The sequence below is a fragment of the Triticum dicoccoides genome, chromosome 7A (assembly GCF_002162155.2).
Source record: "Triticum dicoccoides isolate Atlit2015 ecotype Zavitan chromosome 7A, WEW_v2.0, whole genome shotgun sequence".
NCBI classification, from domain to species: domain Eukaryota; kingdom Viridiplantae; phylum Streptophyta; class Magnoliopsida; order Poales; family Poaceae; genus Triticum; species Triticum dicoccoides.
Window position 1 is genome coordinate 52518453 of NC_041392.1, and position 21517 is coordinate 52539969.

The window sequence follows — 21517 nt, forward strand, 5'->3', positions numbered from 1 at the left end:
CTCCCTCATTGTTTTTGGTTTGTTTCTTCTTATTTAAAACAACAAAGATATTTTTTCCCTTTTTTATTTCTGTGGCTATATTTGTGTTCTAAAATGGTTGGGAAAATCTCAAAAAATAATCTTAGCTTTCCTCTTTCTTCCTGCTTCTTTTGCTTTTTTAAAAATGCAAATAGATTTGTTTTATTCTTCTTATCTGTTGCTTCTTTCTCTTTGGTTCTTTTATGGTTTTCATTGCTTATTTTCTGGTCTTGTGCTTTATTTGTGTTTCTTGATTTTCTGTAAGAAAATTAAACTGTAAAAATATTTTCTCTAGGCAATCGATAACAAGTACCGGTAATCATTCTTGCAACTTCATATGAGGGAGAGGCATGAGCTAACATACTTTCTCTAATTGTATTATATGCACTTATGATTGGAACTCTAGCAAGCATCCGCAACTACTAAAGATCATTAAGGTTGTGAAACCCAACCATATCATTAAGTATCAAGTCCTCTTTATTTCCATACGTCATACCACACCCACTCGGGTTTAAGTTTTTGTCACTCTCGCAACCCACCATAAGCGAACCGTGAACATATTGCAACACCCTACAGCGAGGGCCCTGCATCTTTGCGTGAGATGGAGGGCACCGTAGGACAATACCATAAATGAAATACAATCATACCAACCAAGATCACGATTAACCCACAGGACAAAACAGATCTACTCAAACATCATAGGATAACCATAGATCACTGAGAAATAATATATGGAGTTGAGCACCATGTTTAAGTAGAGATTACAGCGAGGAGAAGAGGTGTTACACCGCTGTATAGAGAGGGAGAAAGTTGGTGTTGACGGTAGCAAGATTGTTGATGTAGATCGCCGTCCTAATCGTTGTCCCGGCGGCACTCCGGCGCCACCAGGAGAGAGGGGGAGAGAGCCCCTCTCCTTATTCTTCTTCCTTGGCCTCCCCCCTAGATGGGAGGAGAGTTCCCCCTCTGGTCCATGGCCTCCATGGCCGCGGAGGGGCGGGAGCCCCTCCGAGATTGGATCTCCCTCTCTGTTCTCTTTTGTTTCCCGTTCCCCAGATCTGGCCAAAAACCGTTTCTTATATTCCCAGAGATCTGTAACTCCGATGGCGCTGAGATTTTAACACGATTTTTTTCGGATATAACCTTTCTTGCACCTAAAGTAGAGCCCCAACCGACGTACGAGGTGATCACAACCCACCGTCACGCGCCAGGGGCCTCTGGCACGCCCTGGTGTCTTGTGGGCTGTGTGGGCCACCGTTTGCGGTGATCCCAACTCCCCAAAATCACATATATTCCAAAATAATTCTTCGTAAAATTTTATTGCATTTGGACTTCGTTTGATATGGATACTCTGCGATACAAAAAACATGTAGAAAACAGGAACTGGCACTAGGCACTGGATCAATAGGTTAGTCCAATTAATCATATAAAAAGTTGCGAAAAATATGTGAAAGTTGTATAATATTGGCATAAAACAATCAAAAATTATAGATACGATGGAGATGTATCAGCATCCCCAAGCTTAATTCATGCTCGTCCTCGACTAGGTAAATGATATAAAAAGATAATTTTTTATGTGGAATGCTACCTAACATAAACTTGATCATATGTCTAGTCATGGCATGAATATTAAGACATAAGTGATTCAAAACAATAGTCTATAATTTGACATAAAGACATCAATACTCAGGCATCACAACAAACAATCATATCTTTCAAAATATCAACGCTAAAGAAAGCTATCCCTACAAAATCATATAATCTTGTCATGCTCTGTCTTCATAACACAAAGTATTTATCAGATACACAATTACCATTCTCTGCTATGATTTACATCAATCAAGTTATGCCCCATGATTCTTAGAAGATTGAAATTTTATCTTGAGATTATTGTGTCTCGAAGTCCTTACAACTTGCCTACATATAATTATATGATCGTTATCTCCAAAGGACATAAGTATTAAATCTCTATACATGGGTTAGGAAAGTGTTCATAAAAGTATTTTTTATCGCTCACTTTGTCACAAGCAACAAGCTAAGCCTGGGGGAGGTGTTACATCTCAAAAGTATATACTTCTCAAAGAGCTTTCACTTAACTATGGACTCAATACTTTCTATGAATAAAAACTAATCGGGACTGACATTGTTTTTAGCAAAGTTTCCGTGGTGTCATATTTTTATTGGGAAAATGTTTGGGAAAATAAAATAAAAATAGGAGGCATAGTTTTGCAATCAATCATGGACAAGGGGCCTTAAATTGGGCCAAGTGGTTGCCTAGGGTGCCTAGGGGCCCACCTTACATGGGGCAACTAGGGCCCATGGGCCCCCCTTGGCTAGCCTCTGGTGCCCCTAGATTTATATTGCCCCAAAACCCTTCTGTGATTTATCTTGATTTCTTTGCAACACAGAGACACCGCCATCATTATTATTCTTCCCGGAGGGCTGCTGGAGGCTAGGGTTTCATCTCCGTAGAGTGGGAATCTTCTCCATCTATTCCGTCAACCCCTTATCCAACATGGAAGCATGGTATGCATAAGAATTGGATGAGATTTATCATGTATTATACTTCACGCTGATGGGGGACTAATTGTCAGTGAATCGATGTTGTTATGACTTATGACTTTGCTATGCGTAATCCTTTTTGTCCCCGGGCTTCTTCCCTAGCCCGCTGTGCTCGAACTAGAACAAGGCCTGATGCTAGAACGCATGCATGGGACGGCCGATGTTGATGGGATGCATGCACGCATGGGATGCACGCATGGGTCGGTCAGGACGGACACATGGGAAGCACGCATGGACAAACTCGAACAATGTTGCCGGCCAGAAGCACGCATGGACGCACGGCCAGAATGCAAGCATGTGACGCTACTCGCCTCCGGCCGGTTTCGCCCCAGGCTCTTACCAGCCGCAGCCGAGCTCCTCAGCCTGCTCGCTGCTTGAGTGCTGCGCCACCAGGCCGCCTGCTCCGCTGTTGACCGGTTTACGGTTTCCCTAAAAACCGACACGAAAAACTAATAGTTTGGGGTATATAGGGGATAATATACATGGTGGTTTTTTCAACCTGTACTTCAAATTTGAAGATTTGATCACTTCTATGGGATCACACTAGAGAAGCTCTAATTATGACGCCGCAGCAGTATGCATAAATGCTTAATTTCTAAAAAAAATTCATAAACATGAATAATAATTTTTATTTATAATTTTTGAACATCAGTACAGACCCAAGCACTCATATAGACACGCATACACTCACCCTATGAATGCACACACGCACACCTGTATCGCTATGACCATCTCCGAAAGACTGAGCCGGCATATTATCTTAAGATTTACGAAGTCACCGTAGGCGCCTCGTCATCGACAGGAACGTCTCCTCCCACTAAATGCACATCGATGTTATCTCGAGATTTACGAGCTCACCATAGGCGCCTCATCGTCGACGGGAACGTCTCCTCCCACTGAATGCACATCACCGTAAATCCTGAAATAAATCCAGGAATAAATGCGAGCACCAGCATTTGAACCCTGGTGGGCTGGGGATGCCACAGTCCCTTTAGCCATCCAACCAAAGGTGGGTTCTCAATTTTTATTTATAATTTTAAAATAAGTTTAATGATGGATTATTATAAACATTAAAATACTCATTTATATGATTATAAATGTACATACACTCAAAAAAATCATGTTATATGCAACAAATGTTTCTGCATGCAAATAGAAATATTCATAGATTTGGAAAAAAATACATGTTTCAAATATGTCTGAAAGATTTTATATGTTTGTGAGAAATTGTTCATGTGCATTAGAAATATGTGCGCATGTAATTTTGAACAAATATTTCCACATTTCACCGTATATAATAAAATAAAAGGAATATATAAAAGTGGAAATAAACCAAAAGCTAAACCGAAATAATACAGAAATAGAAAAAGGAAAGAAATACATGTTTCTTCTCTGAAAGTAAGAAAATCAAAGTAAAAAACACGCGCGTTACTGGGCTGGTCCATCAAAAGAAATAGGTGTTTCTTTCTATTATAAGAAAACACATAATAATTTAGTATTTCCTGAAAAACGTAATAATTAATATAATCCAATTCCGACACGAGAGCGTGACTCTCCAACATTCTGGTTTCATATTATATGCACACTGTCGCCTGTGCGATTATTTCCATCGCTTCCCCTACGATCCGATCCAGTTTCATTTCGCCATCACGTACGTACGTACGTAGCCGGCGGTGAGAAACTGATCAATCTCTCTCCAGCGCTATTGCCAGCTAGCTAGATGGCGTCGAATGCCATGGACATGGCCGAAGACCTCCCACAAGTAGAAGAAGGTCTCCCGGACGTTCTAGTCGCATACGTCGCCGTGCACGGCCCACTTATCCGCCAAAGCACTCTCGACTACCTACTAGAGCTAGGCACCGCGGTGAACGCGGCCGACATCGCCGCACTCGTCGGCGTCGCGGGCGACGTCGACCCAGTGTTGGCGGCGGCGGTGGACAAGGCGCTGAAGACGGTGGACGCGCTGTCAGACGATGACGGCCTCAACAGCCCGATCTGCTTGGAGGACGACATAGCGGCGTGGAAGTTGACGCCGTGCGGGCACCGGTTCCACGGGCGGTGCGTGGAGAGGTGGCTGCATGCCAAGGGGAGCTGCCCCATGTGCCGGCACCAGGTGGTGACGATTCCTGCCGCTGATGATGAGTCGTACGTATACATATCTCTCTCGACGGAACATGGCCAGGATGTTAGCGACTCCGGCGCCATGGAAATCGATGCTGCTTCTTAGTCGACAATGCTAGACTTATGCAAATTTCCTTGCGTCTGCGCTTTGGGATATGATGTCGATTACGAAGTGTAATCACAGAATTGTTCCATTATGTTATGACATGTTAATTATTTGGCAAAGAAAGTGTTCTATCATGTTCCAAATTGTTGCATTGTATAACTGCTTTCTAGGCTTTCTAGCCATGGAAGTAAAATTGTTCACGTTTCTCCATCTTGTTCCACCTTGTTAATTATTCGCAAAGTAAGTGCTCTATCATGTTGATTACTCTCAAACGGTAGTAGATTTGAGCTGTAGCCTAGGTCGAAGTTATGTACCAGGCTCAAAACTGAGTGATGTTCTGATCGAGGTGAGTTTCAGTGGAAAAAAATGTGGGGAAGTTTCTTTTCTTTTTCTTTTTTTTCTGCGGGGGATGTGGGGAAGTTTCAATGGAAAGCGGGGCTAAGAAGACCTTACGTAGGAACTCATTGCATGCATCAGTTACCTTACCGGACGTATTGTTTTGTTGCAAAAGAGTCTACCTGGGACAAGTATACAAGCTAATATGGAGTAGCATGGTCACACACACTGTTCAAAACATTGCTTGGCAACCCCAAAAAAAACATTGCTTGGCGAGTTGCTGTTAACTCTCTCCCAACATTGAAGAACAAGGACAAGCGAGGTCTGGAGGTCTCAAGCATTTTGCCCAATCTGTGGTACTGAAACAACGGACTGTTTCCATGCCCTTTGTCATTGCCCACTATCCATTCAGCTATGGGAGTGTATGTCTGAACTCTGGCGCCCGCCGAAACTCAAAGATGTGACCAAAACAGGAGTTGAGTGGTTACTTGAAGAACTACATCCATTGGGAGATGTGGAGCGAGGTATGGTTCTGCTCACCTTCTCAAGGTGTTGGCATAACCGTAATGAGCCAGTTCATGACAAATTACCACCACCGATGGACGCTTCTCGCAGATTTTTATGCAGCTACCTGGACGCACTCATTGTGATACTGATAGCAGAAGATTCCATTTGTGATCTGGCCAAAGGGAAGGTGTCAATATCTTATGGTCTGAAATCAAAAGTTCACATGAAATATCAAATGTGTTACCCCCTGCAAAGTGGTCTCCTCAGCCAGTGGGCTGGGTTAAACTCAACACTGACGGTTCATGGACAAAGGATGGGAAGGCGGCAGCCGGGATGGTGCTCCATGATCATCTAGGTAAAATCATTTATACATATTGTAGGGAGCTCTTCTCTTGTACAGATGCCCTTGAAGTAGAAATAAGTGCATGCATGGAAGGTTTATCCATTGCAATTCAGCGCTCCGGTCTCCCAATTCAAATCGAGTGTCACAACCTAGCTAGTCATGCATTAGAGTGTTGCATCATGTTTACTCTTTCATCAGAAACTTGAAATGGGGATGACAGAACCCCCAGTCCCCTCTGAAACCAACTAGGGTTTACTAAAATAATTTTCAATGAACCTGAAATGCCCTTCTAAAATGCCCATCATTTTTGTCTTGGTTCAGAACCTCTGCCAAAAGTGGTGCACATTTTCCTAGGCCATCTTAGGGTTTTTGAATTAAATCATAAATATTTGAATTTGGGCATTTAAAATAATATAAAATATTTAAATGCTCAAATATCTCCAAACTAAAATGTTTCATGTTGGAAATAATCCAACTATGGGCCAGGAATAGTTTGGTGATTTTTGAACTAGCCTAGGTATTTTATTTAATTCAACAAAGTTGCAGAAGTATTAGAAAAACATAAAACAGAAAAATATATAAAGGGAGAAGCTTACCTGGGCTCCTCCCTGTGCGGCCCAGCCAGCTGGCTGGCCCAGCCAGCAGCCGGCCCAGCCCACCTCCCTCCTCTGTCGTCTTCGTCCCGACAGAGGGAGGGGAGTGTGGCCGGCGCGCGCGCGCCACCGCGCCACGCCACCTGCTCGCCTGCTTGCCTGCCCTCCCCTCCTCGCTCGACGCCCTGGACGACGCCACGCCTCTCCCCCTGCTCTCTCTCACTCTCCCTCGGCTCTCCTCTCCTCTCCCTCGCTCTCTCTCTCTCACGGCCGAACACCACCGTCGCCGCCGTTCGCCATAGCCATCGTCTCCGGCCACCCCTCGCTCCCCCGACTAGCTCAGAAGCTCCGCCTCGACTCCCTCTTCCTCCCCACCGCTCCACGGGTCCCCGGAAGCCCTGCATCGCCGCCACGTCGCCGTTCCCCTCTTCGGGCTCCGACCGTCGTCGCCGTCGAATTCACCGTCACCAGCGCGTCCCCGAGCCCGCTAACCATCCCTGCAGCTCCGCGGTGAGCCCCCGGATCGTTTCCCCCTTCTTCCCTGGTCTCTTTCGACTTCTAGGCCCTAGCCCACCTCGGCCGAGAGCTCCACGCCGCCGGCGATGTCGCCGTCGTGGCCACGGTCACCGTAGCACCCAACCGAGCGCACCATCGTGCTCCCCACCTCACCAGGAGCACGCAGCACGCACCAACGCCTCCCCAAACCCCCTGCAACACTGATCCCGACCGCACCCGAACTCCGGCCGCCGCAGCCGAGCTCGCCGCCGTCAACTCCGGCCACCCCGAGCCCAACCACCACCACCAATAGTCGCGGCTCAACCTCAGCAACACATAGATGCCTTCCGCCGTCCATTTGGTTGCCGGAATGGCAAAAAGCACTTTCGCCGCCGTCTCGGGCCTCGCCGGCGTCATGTCGCCGGTGGGGTTTGACTTGTCCGACCTGGGGTTTGACCCCCCAGGGTCACTGACGCGTGGGCCCTGTCGGCCAGGTGGTTAGGTTAGCGCTAACTACTGTTAGTCAACCCCCCCTGACACTGACAGTGGGCCCCAGCGCCACTAACCCCTAATTAGGATTAATTTAATCCTGTTTAACCCCCCCTGTCACTGACGTGTGGGCCCCACACGTCAGGTTTGACCTCAGCCAGCCACAGTTGACCACTGACGTCATGCTGACGTCATGCTGACGCAATAATTATATTTCTGGAATTAAATTAAATCAGGAAATTCCAGAATATTATTTAAACTTCAAAAATTCATAACTTTTATTCTATAACTCCAAATTGGACAAATTATATATGAAAAATGATCAGAAAAATCCAATCTATCCATCTGTACTATTTTCATGCATGATCAAACAAGTTAAATTGATGTTTTAAGCAGAACAAGAAAAGGCACTTTAAAAGGCCATATTTGAATTTGAAATTTGAATCCTTGATTCAAATTTGTTCAAACACCCCTGGTTTTAGTTGCATTAGCCCCACACACTCATATTGCCATGTTTCATGCATGCATCATATTGTTGCACATTGTTTGGTGATGTTTGTGTATCGATGTCCTTTGCGACAGGATCTGTCCCCGAGGAGTACCGTGATTACCCTAACGAAGAACCGTATCAGTGCATCGAACCATCAGGCAAGCAACCAACCATTTGATCATATCGATACAATCCCATGTTCTCGCTCCTGCTCTCTTTTACTGCATTAAGACAACGCGATTCAAACTGCTGTGTGCTACGGTAGTTGAACCCATTTCCTCTGCATGACCTGTCATTGCCACAGTAACTAGGTGAAACCCACTAGCATGTGTAGGAGTTGATTGAGCCATATGTATGTGTTGTTCCTACCTTGCTATGCCTGCTATGCTTAGAGTCGTGTCAGGTCTGGTCCATCTGGGTGATGGGCTAGAGTGAAATGTTATGTCGGTAATGAGAGTGGTGTGGTGAACACGATTTGGTAAAGGTATCGATGAGAGGCCATGTAGGAGTACATGGTGGGTTGTTTCATTGAAGCCGACCTTAAGCACTGAGATCTGTATGTGTGATTTAAGAATCAGCTACTACCATGCATTGGGCCCGAAACCAATGGACCCTCTCGGCTTCTTATTCACCCTAGTTCTCCGTCCAGGAGTTGCAAGTAGTTTCTGGTGTTTGTAGCCTACTGGAGGCCGTGGACAGCGCTGACCGTAGGGGTGGGCTGTGATGCGATAGGTACGTGGCACGGTGTACCGAATACCCGTTAGGTATCTCGGGAACCCTGTTCACATCGTTCGGGGCCGTATGGGAAACCTCGGCCGGACTCCCTGCAGATGGAACCTGGATAGGCGATAAACCTGGACTAGAGGCTTAGGTGATTAGGTAGGTCGTGGCCGACACCCACGTTGGGCTTCCGCTTGAAGGTTGCCGAGTACATGTCGTGTAAACGACGGTAAGTGGTGGGAGCGTGTATGAAGGAGTACACCCCTGCAGGGTTAACATGATCTATTCGAATAGCCGCGTCCGCGGTAAAGGACTACTTGGTTGCCTATACAGTTCATAGACAAGTAAATGGAAACTACTAAAAGCCTCAAGATAAGAGTGAGTGCCGAGGATGGCTCTTCCGTAGGAAGACGGAGGTGGATCCTCGGTGGTGTATTGAAGTGGTGAGTAGTGGACTCGTGTGCGCAAAACCATTTCAAGTTGGAGTATCGTAGGATAGTCTAGCCAAGAGTCAAAGCTGGCTTGCTGCAATAACTCCACCAACCCTTCTTGATACTAAGCATGTATGTAGGATCTGATGTAAGTCTTGCTGAGTACCTTTGTACTCATGTTGCTATAATCTACATTTTTACAGAAGACGCTGCAACCCCTTCTGATGGGTTCTATGTAGACGTTGACATCAACGAGTAGGCTAAAGACCCAGGTGGTGACCCTGAGCTTGTGAAGGACCACGTAGTATAGCTAGGCTTTCCAAGCCTCCTTTATTTTACTAGTTGTCTGTACTCAGACAAGTTACCTCCGCTGCTAGTTTGTATGACTGTATGACTTGAATGCTGGGTCGTGTGACCCATATCTTTGTGTATGCTATGTATGGCTCCCTGAGCCTTAAATAAAGTACTTGTGTCGTAGAGTCATGTTGTGATGCTTCGTTGTATTTGCACATATCGAGCATATTGTGTGTATGATTGAAATGCTTGGTATGTGTGGGATCTGACTATCTAGTTGTTTATCTTTAGTAGCCTCTCTTACCGGGAAATGTCTCCTAGTGTTACCGCTGAGCCATGGTAGCTTGCTACTGCTCTGGAACACTTAGGCTGGCCGGCATGTGTCCTTCTTCGTTCCTGTGTCTGTCCCTTCGGGGAAATGTCACGCTTTGAGTACCGGAGTCCTGTTAGCCCGCTACAGCCCGGATTACCGGAGTCCTGTTAGCCCAGTGCTACAGCCCGGACCCACTTGCTGATGACCGACACGTTCGAAGCTGGGTCATGGATGCCTGTCCTTGTAAGTCTGTGCCACTTTGGGTTTACGACTAGTCATGTCAGCCCGGGCTCTTTATCATATGGATGCTAGCGACACTATCATATACGTGAGCCAAAAGGCGCAAACGGTCCCGGGAAAAGGTAAGGCGACACCCGTGGGAATACCGTGCGTGAGGCCGCAAAGTGATATGAGGTGTTACCAGCTAGATCGATGTGACATCGAGTCGGGGTCCTGACAGCGTTGGCATCAGAGCCGGACTGCCTGTAGGTTCTCCAAGCCAAACTGGTCGATGTTGAGTCTAGAAATTCTTTAGTTATATGTAGGGGAATTGTTTGTGGGTTGGAACGTAAGGCTCTTTTACTTCTTATACCTTATGACTTTCTGATCTGAGTCAGTCCATTCTTCCACCGGGGGTTAAGGAATTAGGATATGTTCTCTCTATCAGGATCACGAGTTACTAATCAGTAGTACCTTATAAGTTTGATGGTTACCAGCCTAGTTCAGTTCTACTACCACATTATGTTGCCAGAATGGTTTCAGAACTTTGATGATGATGATGAGTGTGTACGAAATCCTTTGTCAAATGTCTCAAATCCTTTTTGAGCATTTACAGCTGTCATGCTGCCGAAATTTTGCTAGAAATTCTAATGCCCTTGCATTATGATTGTGCTTTCAGATGGCCACTCGCGACCTCAATCAAGTGGTTTGCCTGACTCGATGCCTAGATGTACCCGGCCATACTGCTAAGTTGGTCAGGGTAATGACTGAGGCTGGATACCGCTGGTATCCCGAGTACACGGTCGAAGAGCAATTCCGAGATTTTAATCAAAGCCAGTATCTCTGCACTATCAGGATATTTCCATCTTATCCTGGATCCACCGAGCCTCTTCACTGCTCCTATGGACTCGGGGTTACTATTGAGATGGCTGTGCAGGACGCCGCCTACTCTATGATGACCATTATGCGAGTCAGATCTGGGTTATTTCGGGACTCTGATTTCCGGTATATGCCAGGATCACTTCCGGGAGCACAAGGGTATCTCCAGGCTATCTATGCTGACTCCACTCAGGAGGATTCACGGACTCGCACCACTGCTGAGATGCTCGAGGATAAGGACCGTGAAAATCGGGCCTTAAGGCTAGAGCTCTTCAACACCCGTGCTGACCACTGGGCCACTTTGACTCGGTTCGCACCGGCGGTGCAAGCTGGATATTCAGATATGCGCGATCTCTATCCTGTGAGATCTGCTCTGCCAGACGTGATGGTTTGGCGTGATGTAGGAGGCATCACCCCACCTCACGGTCCCCGCAGGCCACCGTTTGTTGGTCCAAGGCCTCATCCTAGCCCCTATGGTCCACAAGCTCCGCGAGACCGTCTGTTTCCAGATGATCATGTTGAGCTCCCAGGCTATGGAGGTGACTTCTACGAGGACTACTACGGATCGGTCTGAATTAGTGGTAGTATCACTAGTTCGCACTAGCTGTGTCGTCTATCGTCCCGCGTGACTCGTGGGATATGACCTAGTTTGTACTCTTTCCGGAGATGTAGAAAAATAATGTATAGGAGCTTGGAATGCCTCCGATGAGATGTAATCGTCTTTCCACCGTAATAGTACTTGTTTGGTCTTGTACTAAACCCTGTATGGTGTGTATGACGATGGAATAAAAGAAGCAGTTTCTGTATCTACCATGTCATACGGATGATCATCTTGCATTCCGAGTTATTCCTTACATTATGAATCCTATGTCGGAATTTTACCATCCTAACTAAATCATTGTCTTGTCCACCTAGGATGGTCAACACGCGCGCTAACCCTGCTTCTCAAGAGCAGGCCGAAGGCAGTGAAGCCAGGAATGAAAATCTGCCTCATCCTCCTTCACTAGCCGAGGTCATGATGGAAGCTGAGAGAAACAAGCGGGAGACGAACCGTTTGTTGGAGCGTATTGAACAGAATACAGCACACCATCAGAGGGCTAACGTGGTGTCACTCAGTGATTTTATCAAATTGCATCCACCCACGTTCCACCACTCCGTCGAGCCCCTCGACGCTGATGACTGGCTTCGCAGTATCTCTCACAAACTGCGTTCCGCGCTGGTAGCGGAGGCTGACAAGGTCACCTTTGCTGCATATCATCTTGAAGGCCCCGCCAGTCTATGGTGGGAGAATTATGGAGCTATGCGCCCAGCGGGCCATGTCACTACTTGGGCTGAATTCAGCGAGGCTTTCCGTGAACATCACATTCCGGAGGGTCTCATGGACCGTAAACGTGAAGAATTTTGCAGTTTCACCCAAGGCCGACTTTCTGTGGATGCCTATAGCAGGGAGTTTGGTAATCTCGCTCGATATGCAACTGAGGAAGTTTCTACTGACGCCAAGAAGCAAGCAAGGTTCCGTAAGGGCCTTAGTCCTGAGCTTCGCCGCGACCTCCGTCTGCATGAGTGTACATCTTTTTCGAAACTTGTCAACAAAGCCATCAGTGCTGAAACTGGTCAGACTGACTATGACGCAACACGCAAGCATGGCCGTGACACGGGTTCCTCATCCGGTGCTGGTCCTCAGAAGCGCCGCGTGTGGGTGCCCAACACCACCCTGCCACCCAGGTTCACACCGAGGCCATCCTTCCAGGCGCCTCGCCCCGTTCAACAGTCTGCTCCAGCCAAGCCCTATGGGGGTTCAACTAACAATGCTCCTCCACGTACCAGTTCCGTGACTTGTTTCAAGTGTGGGGAATCGGGTCACTATATGCGTGAGTGTCCCCAGACCAACCCCAATCAATCTGCTAAAGCTGTTGGCCGTGGCAAGCCGACAGGGAAAGTGTTTCATGCCAAACCGGTCACCGCTTCACGTGGCCATGTCAACTGTATCTCTGCCGAAGAAGCTCAAGAGGATCCCAACGTCGTTCTCGGTACACTTCTTGTTAACTGCCACCCGGCATCTGTTCTTTTCGATACAGGAGCCTCTCATTCTTTTATATCCGAAAGTTATGCTCGATTGCATAACGTTGCATTTTGTGACTTGCCATCCACTATGGAAATCTCTACCCCTGGGTCTAGATGGCAGACCTCTAGGGTAAGTTATGGAAATGAAATCCAAGTCGACAGACTTGTTTTCCTTGCGTCTTTGATAGCCCTTAAATCTTCAGATATTAATATCATTCTGGGTATGGAATGGATGTCGGCTCATCATGCCCAAATTGATTGCTTCTCTAGGACTGTTCAACTCACCCATCCTTCGGGGAAGATAGTCCATGTCTTGACCCGAATAGCCAAGCGACAATTATATTCTCTTAACGCCAACCCTTTGCCAGACCTTGAGGACGTTCCGGTAGTCCGTGACTTCCCGGATGTCTTTCCAGAGGAATTGCCAGGTGTTCCACCTGACAGGGATGTTGAGTTCGTAATAGACCTCATCCCCGGAACCGTTCCGATTGCTAGAAGACCTTATAAGATGGCACCCCTAGAACTAGCCGAGCTTAAGAAACAACTCGATGAGTCCTTGAAAAAGGGTTTCATCCGCCCTAGTTCATCTCCGTGGGCTTGCCCCGTCCTATTCGTCAAGAAGAAGGATGGTACGGACCGGATGGTTGTAGATTACCGACCTGTCAATTTGGTCACAATCAAGAACAAATACCCGCTTCCCAGGATCAACGACCTGTATGATCAGCTCGCTGGATCCTCAGTCTTCTCCAAAATGGATTTGAGGTTGGGCTACCATCAAATCAAAATCAGAAACGGGGACATTCCTAAAACGGCCTTTGTTACTCGTTATGGCCAATACGAGTACACCGTCATGTCCTTCGGTTTAACCAACGCTCCAGCCACCTTTTCTCGGTTAATGAACTCAATCTTCATGGAGTATTTGGATAAATTTGTCGTAGTTTATCTCGATGATATACTCATCTACTCCAAGAACAAGGAAGAACATGCCGAACATCTAAGGCTAGTGTTGAAGAAACTTCGAGAGCATCGCCTTTATGCCAAATTTTCTAAATGTGAATTCTGGTTGTCAGAAGTGACCTATCTGGGTCATGTAATATCTGGTAAAGGTATTGCTGTTAACCCTGAGCGAGTTCAAGCCGTCCTTAATTGGACTCCACCTGAATCGGTCAAGCAAGTTTGGAGTTTTCTAGGCTTAGCGAGCTATTGTCGTCGCTTTGTCGAGAACTTCTCCAAAGTTGCCAAACCTCTAACCGAACTCCTCAAGAAAGATAAGAAGTTCGAATGGACTCCACAATGTGAGCACAGCTTTCAGGAACTGAAAAGACGCCTGACTTCTGCTCCCGTACTGGTACCGCCAGACTTCTCCAAGGACTTTGTTATCTACTGCGACGCCTCGCGACAAGGACTAGGTTGCATTCTCATGCAAGATCGACACGTAATTGCCTACGCTTCACGGCAATTGCACCCACATGAGGAGAATTATCCCACTCATGATCTAGAGCTTGCAGCCGTAGTCTATGCACTTAAGACCTGGCGACATTACCTCCTCGGTAATCGTTGCGAAATATTCACTGATCACCAAAGTCTGAAGTATATTTTCACCCAACCGGATTTGAATCTCAGGCAGAGACGTTGGGTTGAATTGATCACCGACTTCGACTTAGGAATAACCTACACCCCAGGGAAAGCCAACGTCATGGCTGATGCGCTAAGTCGTAAATCTTATTGTAACAACCTGATGTTACAACAAAGTCAACCGCTTCTCCATGAGGAATTTAGGAAGCTTAACCTTCATATTGTTCCTCAAGGTTTTCTCTCCACCTTGGTGGCAAAACCTACCCTTACAGATCAAATTATCAAAGCACAGAAGGTAGATCCGGGAATCTCCCGCATCAAGAGAAACATTCAGAAAGGAATTGCGAATTGTTTCTCCGTTAATGATCAAGGAGTCGTATACTTCGGGGATCGACTAGTGGTTCCCAAGGTGCGCAACCTGAGGCGATTGATCCTTAAGGAAGCTCATGAATCTCCTCTCACCATTCATCCCGGTAGTACTAAGATGTATCAGGACCTACGCCAGAGGTTCTGGTGGACTAGGATGAAGAGAGAAATTGCTCAGTACATTGCAAATTGCGACGTCTGTCGTCGTGTAAAAGCAGAGCATCAACGGCCTGCTGGCACCCTTCAACCCTTAGCTATTCCTGAATGGAAATGGGATAAAATTGGTATGGATTTCATTACCGGGTTTCCCAGGACCAAGAGAGGGAATAATGCTATTTTCGTCATGGTCGATCGTCTTTCCAAAGTAGCCCACTTCTTACCTGTTCGTGAGAGTATAACCGCTAGTCAGCTGGCAGACTTATACATCTCCCGTATAGTGTCTCTCCATGGTGTTCCTTTGGAAATTAACTCGGATCGAGGAAGTCTTTTCACCTCTCGATTTTGGGAAAGTTTCCAAAATGCTATGGGAACCCGTCTTTCCTTTAGCACCGCTTTCCACCCTCAGTCGAGTGGTCAAGTGGAACGCGTCAACCAAATTCTAGAAGACATGCTTCGAGCCTCTGTTATCTCATTCGGAATGGACTGGGAGAAGTGCCTTCCATTTGCCGAATTCGCTTACAACAACAGCTATCAATCTAGCTTGGGTAAAGCCCCTTTTGAAGTTCTCTATGGACGACGATGTCGAACACCCCTTAACTGGTCAGAGACCGGGGAAAGACAATTCTTTGGCCCGGATATGATTCAGGAAGCAGAAGAACAAGTTCGTATCGTTCGTGAAAAGTTGAAAACAGCCCAATCTCGTCAAAAGAGTCAATATGACCGAAAACATAAGGCTATGACCTTCGAGGTTGACGAGAAGGCTTATCTTCGGGTCACCCCTTTGAAGGGAACCCATCGTTTCGGTATCAAAGGCAAATTGGCTCCTCGTTATATTGGACCTTTTCGCATTCTTGCCAAACGAGGAGAAGTTGCCTACCAGTTGGAACTACCTCCGCACCTCTCCAGAGTTCACGACGTCTTCCACGTTTCTCAACTCAGGCGTTGCTTCTCGGATCCTATCCGTGAAGTGGACCACGAAACGCTTGATCTCCAGGATAATCTTACATATCGAGAGTACCCCATTCGTATCCTCGATCAGGCCGAGCGTACCACTCGACGCCAGAACATCAAGTTCCTCAAAGTTCAATGGTCGCACCATTCTGAGGATGAAGCAACTTGGGAAAGGGAGGATCGTCTTCGACTCGAGTACCCCGCTTTCTTCCCGGAGGAACCCAAATCTCGGGACGAGATTCTTTTGAGTGGGGGTGAGTTGTCACAACCTAGCTAGTCATGCATTAGAGTGTTGCATCATGTTTACTCTTTCATCAGAAACTTGAAATGGGGATGACAGAACCCCCAGTCCCCTCTGAAACCAACTAGGGTTTACTAAAATAATTTTCAATGAACCTGAAATGCCCTTCTAATATGCCCATCATTTTTGTCTTGGTTCAGAACCTCTGCCAAAAGTGGTGCACATTTTCCTAGGCCATCTTAGGGTTTTTGAATTAAATCATAAATATTTGAATTTGGGCATTTAAAATAATATAAAATATTTAAATGCTCAAATATCTCCAAACTAAAATGTTTCATGTTGGAAATAATCCAACTATGGGCCAGGAATAGTTTGGTGATTTTTGAACTAGCCTAGGTATTTTATTTAATTCAACAAAGTTGCAGAAGTATTAGAAAAACAGAAAACAGAAAAATATATAAAGGGAGAAGCTTACCTGGGCTCCTCCCTGTGCGGCCCAGCCAGCTGGCTGGCCCAGCCAGCAGCCGGCCCAGCCCACCTCCCTCCTCTGTCGTCTTCGTCCCGACAGAGGGAGGGGAGTGTGGCCGGCGCGCGCGCGTGCCACCGCGCCACGCCACCTGCTCGCCTGCTTGCCTGCCCTCCCCTCCTCGCTCGACGCCCTGGACGACGCCACGCCTCTCCCCCTGCTCTCTCTCACTCTCCCCCGGCTCTCCTCTCCTCTCCCTCGCTCTCTCTCTCTCACGGCCGAACACCACCGTCGCCGCCGTTCGCCATAGCCATCGTCTCCGGCCACCCCTCGCTCCCCCGACTAGCTCAGAAGCTCCGCCTCGACTCCCTCTTCCTCCCCACCGCTCCACGGGTCCCCGGAAGCCCTGCATCGCCGCCACGTCGCCGTTCCCCTCTTCGGGCTCCGACCGTCGTCGCCGTCGAATTCACCGTCACCAGCGCGTCCCCGAGCCCGCTAACCATCCCTGCAGCTCCGCGGTGAGCCCCCGGATCATTTCCCCCTTCTTCCCTGGTCTCTTTCGACTTCTAGGCCCTAGCCCCACCTCGGCCGAGAGCTCCACGCCGCCGGCGATGTCGCCGTCGTGGCCACGGTCGCCGTAGCGCCCAACCGAGCACACCATCGTGCTCCCCACCTCACCAGGAGCACGCAGCACGCACCAACGCCTCCCCAAACCCCCTGCAACACTGATCCCGACCGCACCCGAACTCCGGCCGCCGCAGCCGAGCTCGCCGCCGTCAACTCCGGCCCCCCCGAGCCCAACCACCACCACCAATAGTCGCGGCTCAACCTCAGCAACACGTAGATGCCTTCCGCCGTCCATTTGGTTGCCGGAATGGCAAAAAGCACTTTCGCCGCCGTCTCGGGCCTCGCCGGCGTCATGTCGCCGGTGGGGTTTGACTTGTCCGACCTGGGGTTTGACCCCCCAGGGTCACTGACGCGTGGGCCCTGTCGGCCAGGTGGTTAGGTTAGCGCTAACTACTGTTAGTCAACCCCCCCTGACACTGACAGTGGGCCCCAGCGCCACTAACCCCTAATTAGGATTAATTTAATCCTGTTTAACCCCCCCTGTCACTGACGTGTGGGCCCCACACGTCAGGTTTGACCTCAGCCAGCCACAGTTGACCACTGACGTCATGCTGACGTCATGCTGACGCAATAATTATATTTCTGGAATTAAATTAAATCAGGAAATTCCAGAATATTATTTAAACTTCAAAAATTCATAACTTTTATTCTGTAACTCCAAATTGGACAAATTATATATGAGAAATGATCAGGAAAATCCAATCTATCCATCTGTACTATTTTCATGCATGATCAAACAAGTTAAATTGATGTTTTAAGCAGAACAAGAAAAGGCACTTTAAAAGGCCATATTTGAATTTGAAATTTGAATCCTTGATTCAAATTTGTTCAAACACCCCTGGTATTAGTTGCATTAGCCCAATACACTCATATTGCCATGTTTCATGCATGCATCATATTGTTGCACATTGTTTGGTGATGCTTGTGTACCGATGCCCTTTGCGACAGGTTCTGTCCCCGAAGAGTACCCTGATTACCCTAGCGAAGAACCGTATCAGTGCATCGAACCATCAGGCAAGCAACCAACCATTTGATCATATCGATACAATCCCATGTTCTCGCTCCTGCTCTCTTTTACTGCATTAAGACAACGCGATTCAAACTGCTGTGTGCTACGGTAGTTGAACCCATTTCCTCTGCATGACCTGTCATTGCCACAGTAACTAGATGAAACCCACTAGCATGTGTAGGAGTTGATTGACCCATATGTATGTGTTGTTCCTACCTTGTTATGCCTGCTATGCTTAGAGTCGTGTCAGGTCTGGTTCATCTGGGTGATGGGCTAGAGTGAAATGTTATGTCGGTAATGAGAGTGGTGTGGTGAACACGATTTGGTAAAGGTATCGATGAGAGGCCATGTAGGAGTACATGGTGGGTTGTTTCATTGAAGCCGACCTTAAGCACTGAGATCTGTATGTGTGATTTAAGAATCAGCTACTACCATGCATTGGGCCCGAAACCAATGGACCCTCTCGACTTCTTATTCACCCTAGTTCTCCGTCCAGGAGTTGCAAGTAGTTTCTGGTGTTTGTAGCCTACTGGAGGCCGTGGACAGCGCTGACCGTAGGGGTGGGCTGTGATGCGGTAGGTACGTGGCCGGGTGTACCGAATACCCGTTAGGTATCTCGGGAACCCTGTTCACATCGTTCGGGGCCGTATGGGAAACCTCGGCCGGACTCCCTGTGGATGGAACCTGAATAGGCGATAAACCTGGACCGGAGGCTTAGGTGATTAGGTAGGTCGTGGCCGACACCCACGTTGGGCTTCCGCTTGAAGGTTGCCGAGTACATGTCGTGTAAATGACGGTAAGTGGTGAGAGCGTGTATGAAGAAGTACCCCCTGCAGGGTTAACATGATCTATTCGAATAGCCGCGTCCGCGGTAAAGGACTACTTGGTTGCCTATACAGTTCATAGACAAGTAAATGGAAACTGTTAAAAGCCTCAAGATAAGTGTGAGTGCCGAGGATGGCTCTTCCGTAGGAAGACGGAGGCGGATCCTCGGTAGTGTATTGAATTGGTGAGTAGTGGACTCGTGTGCGCAAAACCATTTCAAGTTGGAGTATCGTAGGATAGCCTAGCCAAGAGTCAAAGCTGGCTTGCTGCAATAACTCCACCAACCCTTTTGATACTATGCATGTATGTAGGATCTGATGTAAGTCTTGCTGAGTACCTTTGTACTCATGTTGCTATAATCTACATTTTTACAGAAGACGCTGCAACCCCTTCTGATGGGTTCTATGTAGACGTTGACATCAACGAGTAGGCTAAAGACCCAGGTGGTGACCCTGAGCTTGTGATGGACCATGTAGTATAGCTAGGCTTTCCAAGCCTCTTTTATTTTACTAGTTGTCTGTACTCAGACAAGTTACTTCCGCTGCTGGTTTGTATGACTGTATGACTTGTATGTGGGGTCGTGAGACCCGTACCTTTGTGTATGCTATGTATGGCTCTCTGAGCCTTAAATAAAGTACTTGTGTCGTAGAGTCATGTTGTGATGCTTCGTTGTATTTGCACATATCGAGCATATTGTGTGTATGATTGAAATGCTTGGTATGTGTGGGATCTGACTATCTAGTTGTTTATCTTTAGTAGCCTCTCTTACCGGGAAATGTCTCCTAGTGTTACCGCTGAGCCATGGTAGCTTGCTACTGCTCTGGAACACTTAGGCTGGCCGGCATGTGTCCTTCTTCGTTCCTGTGTCTGTCCCTTCGGGGAAATGTCACGCTTTGAGTACCGGAGTCCTGTTAGCCCGCTACAGCCCGGTTTACCGGAGTCCTGCTAGCCCAGTGCTACAGCCCGGACCCACCTGCTGATGACCGACACGTTCGAAGCTGGGTCATGGATGCCTGTCCCTGTAAGTCTGTGCCACTTTGGGTTTACGACTAGTCATGTCAGCCCGGGCTCTTTATCATATGGATGCTAGCGACACTTTCATATACGCGAGCCAAAAGGCGCAAACGGTCCCGGGAAAAGGTAAGACGACACCCGTGGGGATACCGTGCGTGAGGCCGCAAAGTGATATGAGGTGTTACCAGCTAGATCGATGTGACATCGAGTCGGGGTCCTGACAGCGTTGGTAGCTTTAGTTGCATTAGCCCAACACACTCATATTGCCATGTTTCATGCATGCATCATATTGTTGCACATTGTTTGGTGATGCCTGTGTATCGTTATCCTTTACGACAGGATCTGTCCCCGAGGAGTACCGTGACTACCCTAACGAAGAACCGTATCCGTGCATCGAACCATCAGGCAAGCAACCAACCATTTGATCATATCGATACAATCCCATGTTCTCGCTCCTGCTCTCTTTTACTGCATTAAGACAACGCGATTCAAACTGCTGTGTGCTATGGTAGTTGAACCCATTTCCTCTGCATGACCTGTCATTGCCACAGTAACTAGATGAAACCCACTAGCATGTGTAGGAGTTGATTGAGCCATATGTATGTGTTGTTCCTACCTTGCTATGCCTGCTATGCTTAGAGTCGTGTCAGGTCTGGTTCATCTGGGTGATGGGCTAGAGTGAAATGATTATGTCGGTAATGAGAGTGGTGTGGTGAACACGATTTGGTAAAGGTACCGATGAGAGGCCATGTAGGAGTACATGGTGGGTTGTTTCATTGAAGCCGACCTTAAGCACTGAGATCTGTATGCGTGATTTAAGATACAGCTACTACCATGCATTGGGCCCTGAAATATGACCCCGCTCGACTTCTTATTCACCCTAGCTCTCTGTCCAGGAGTTGCAAGTAGTTTCTGGTGTTTGTAGCCTACTGGAGGCCGTGGACAGCGCTGACCGTAGGGGTGGGCTGTGATGCGGTAGGTACGTGGCCGGGTGTACCGAATACCCGTTAGGTATCTCGGGAACCCTGTTCACATCGTTCGGGGCCGTATGGGAAACCTCGGCCGGACTCCCTGCGGATGGAACCTGAATAGGCGATAAACCTGGACTAGAGGCTTAAGTGTTTAGGTAGGTCGTGGTCTACACCCACGTCGGCTTTCGCTTGAAGTCTGCCGAGAACATGTCGTGTGCAGACGCTAAGTGGTGGAAACATGTATGAAGAAGTACACCCCTGCAGGGTTAACATGATCTATTCGAATAGCCGCGTCCGCGGTAAAGGACTACTTGGTTGCCTATACAGTTCATAGAC

The 21517-nt window shown here is 47.7% G+C and overlaps 1 protein-coding gene across 1 annotated transcript; it reads left to right on the top strand.

Moving 5' to 3' along the window:
• The first annotated feature begins 4308 nt into the window (after window positions 1-4308).
• LOC119329162 (E3 ubiquitin-protein ligase EL5-like) lies at window positions 4309-4852 on the top strand. The gene has a single exon (XM_037602165.1). The coding sequence runs from the start codon at window positions 4313-4315 to the stop codon at window positions 4802-4804; it is 492 nt and encodes a 163-aa protein (XP_037458062.1). The 5' UTR covers window positions 4309-4312; the 3' UTR covers window positions 4805-4852.
• Window positions 4853-21517: the final 16665 nt, after the last annotated feature.

Bases quoted from the DNA above. Each gene is read 5' to 3' on its own strand.
- LOC119329162 (XM_037602165.1), top strand. From the start codon at position 4,313: ATGGACATGGCCGAAGACCTCCCACAAGTAGAAGAAGGTCTCCCGGAC.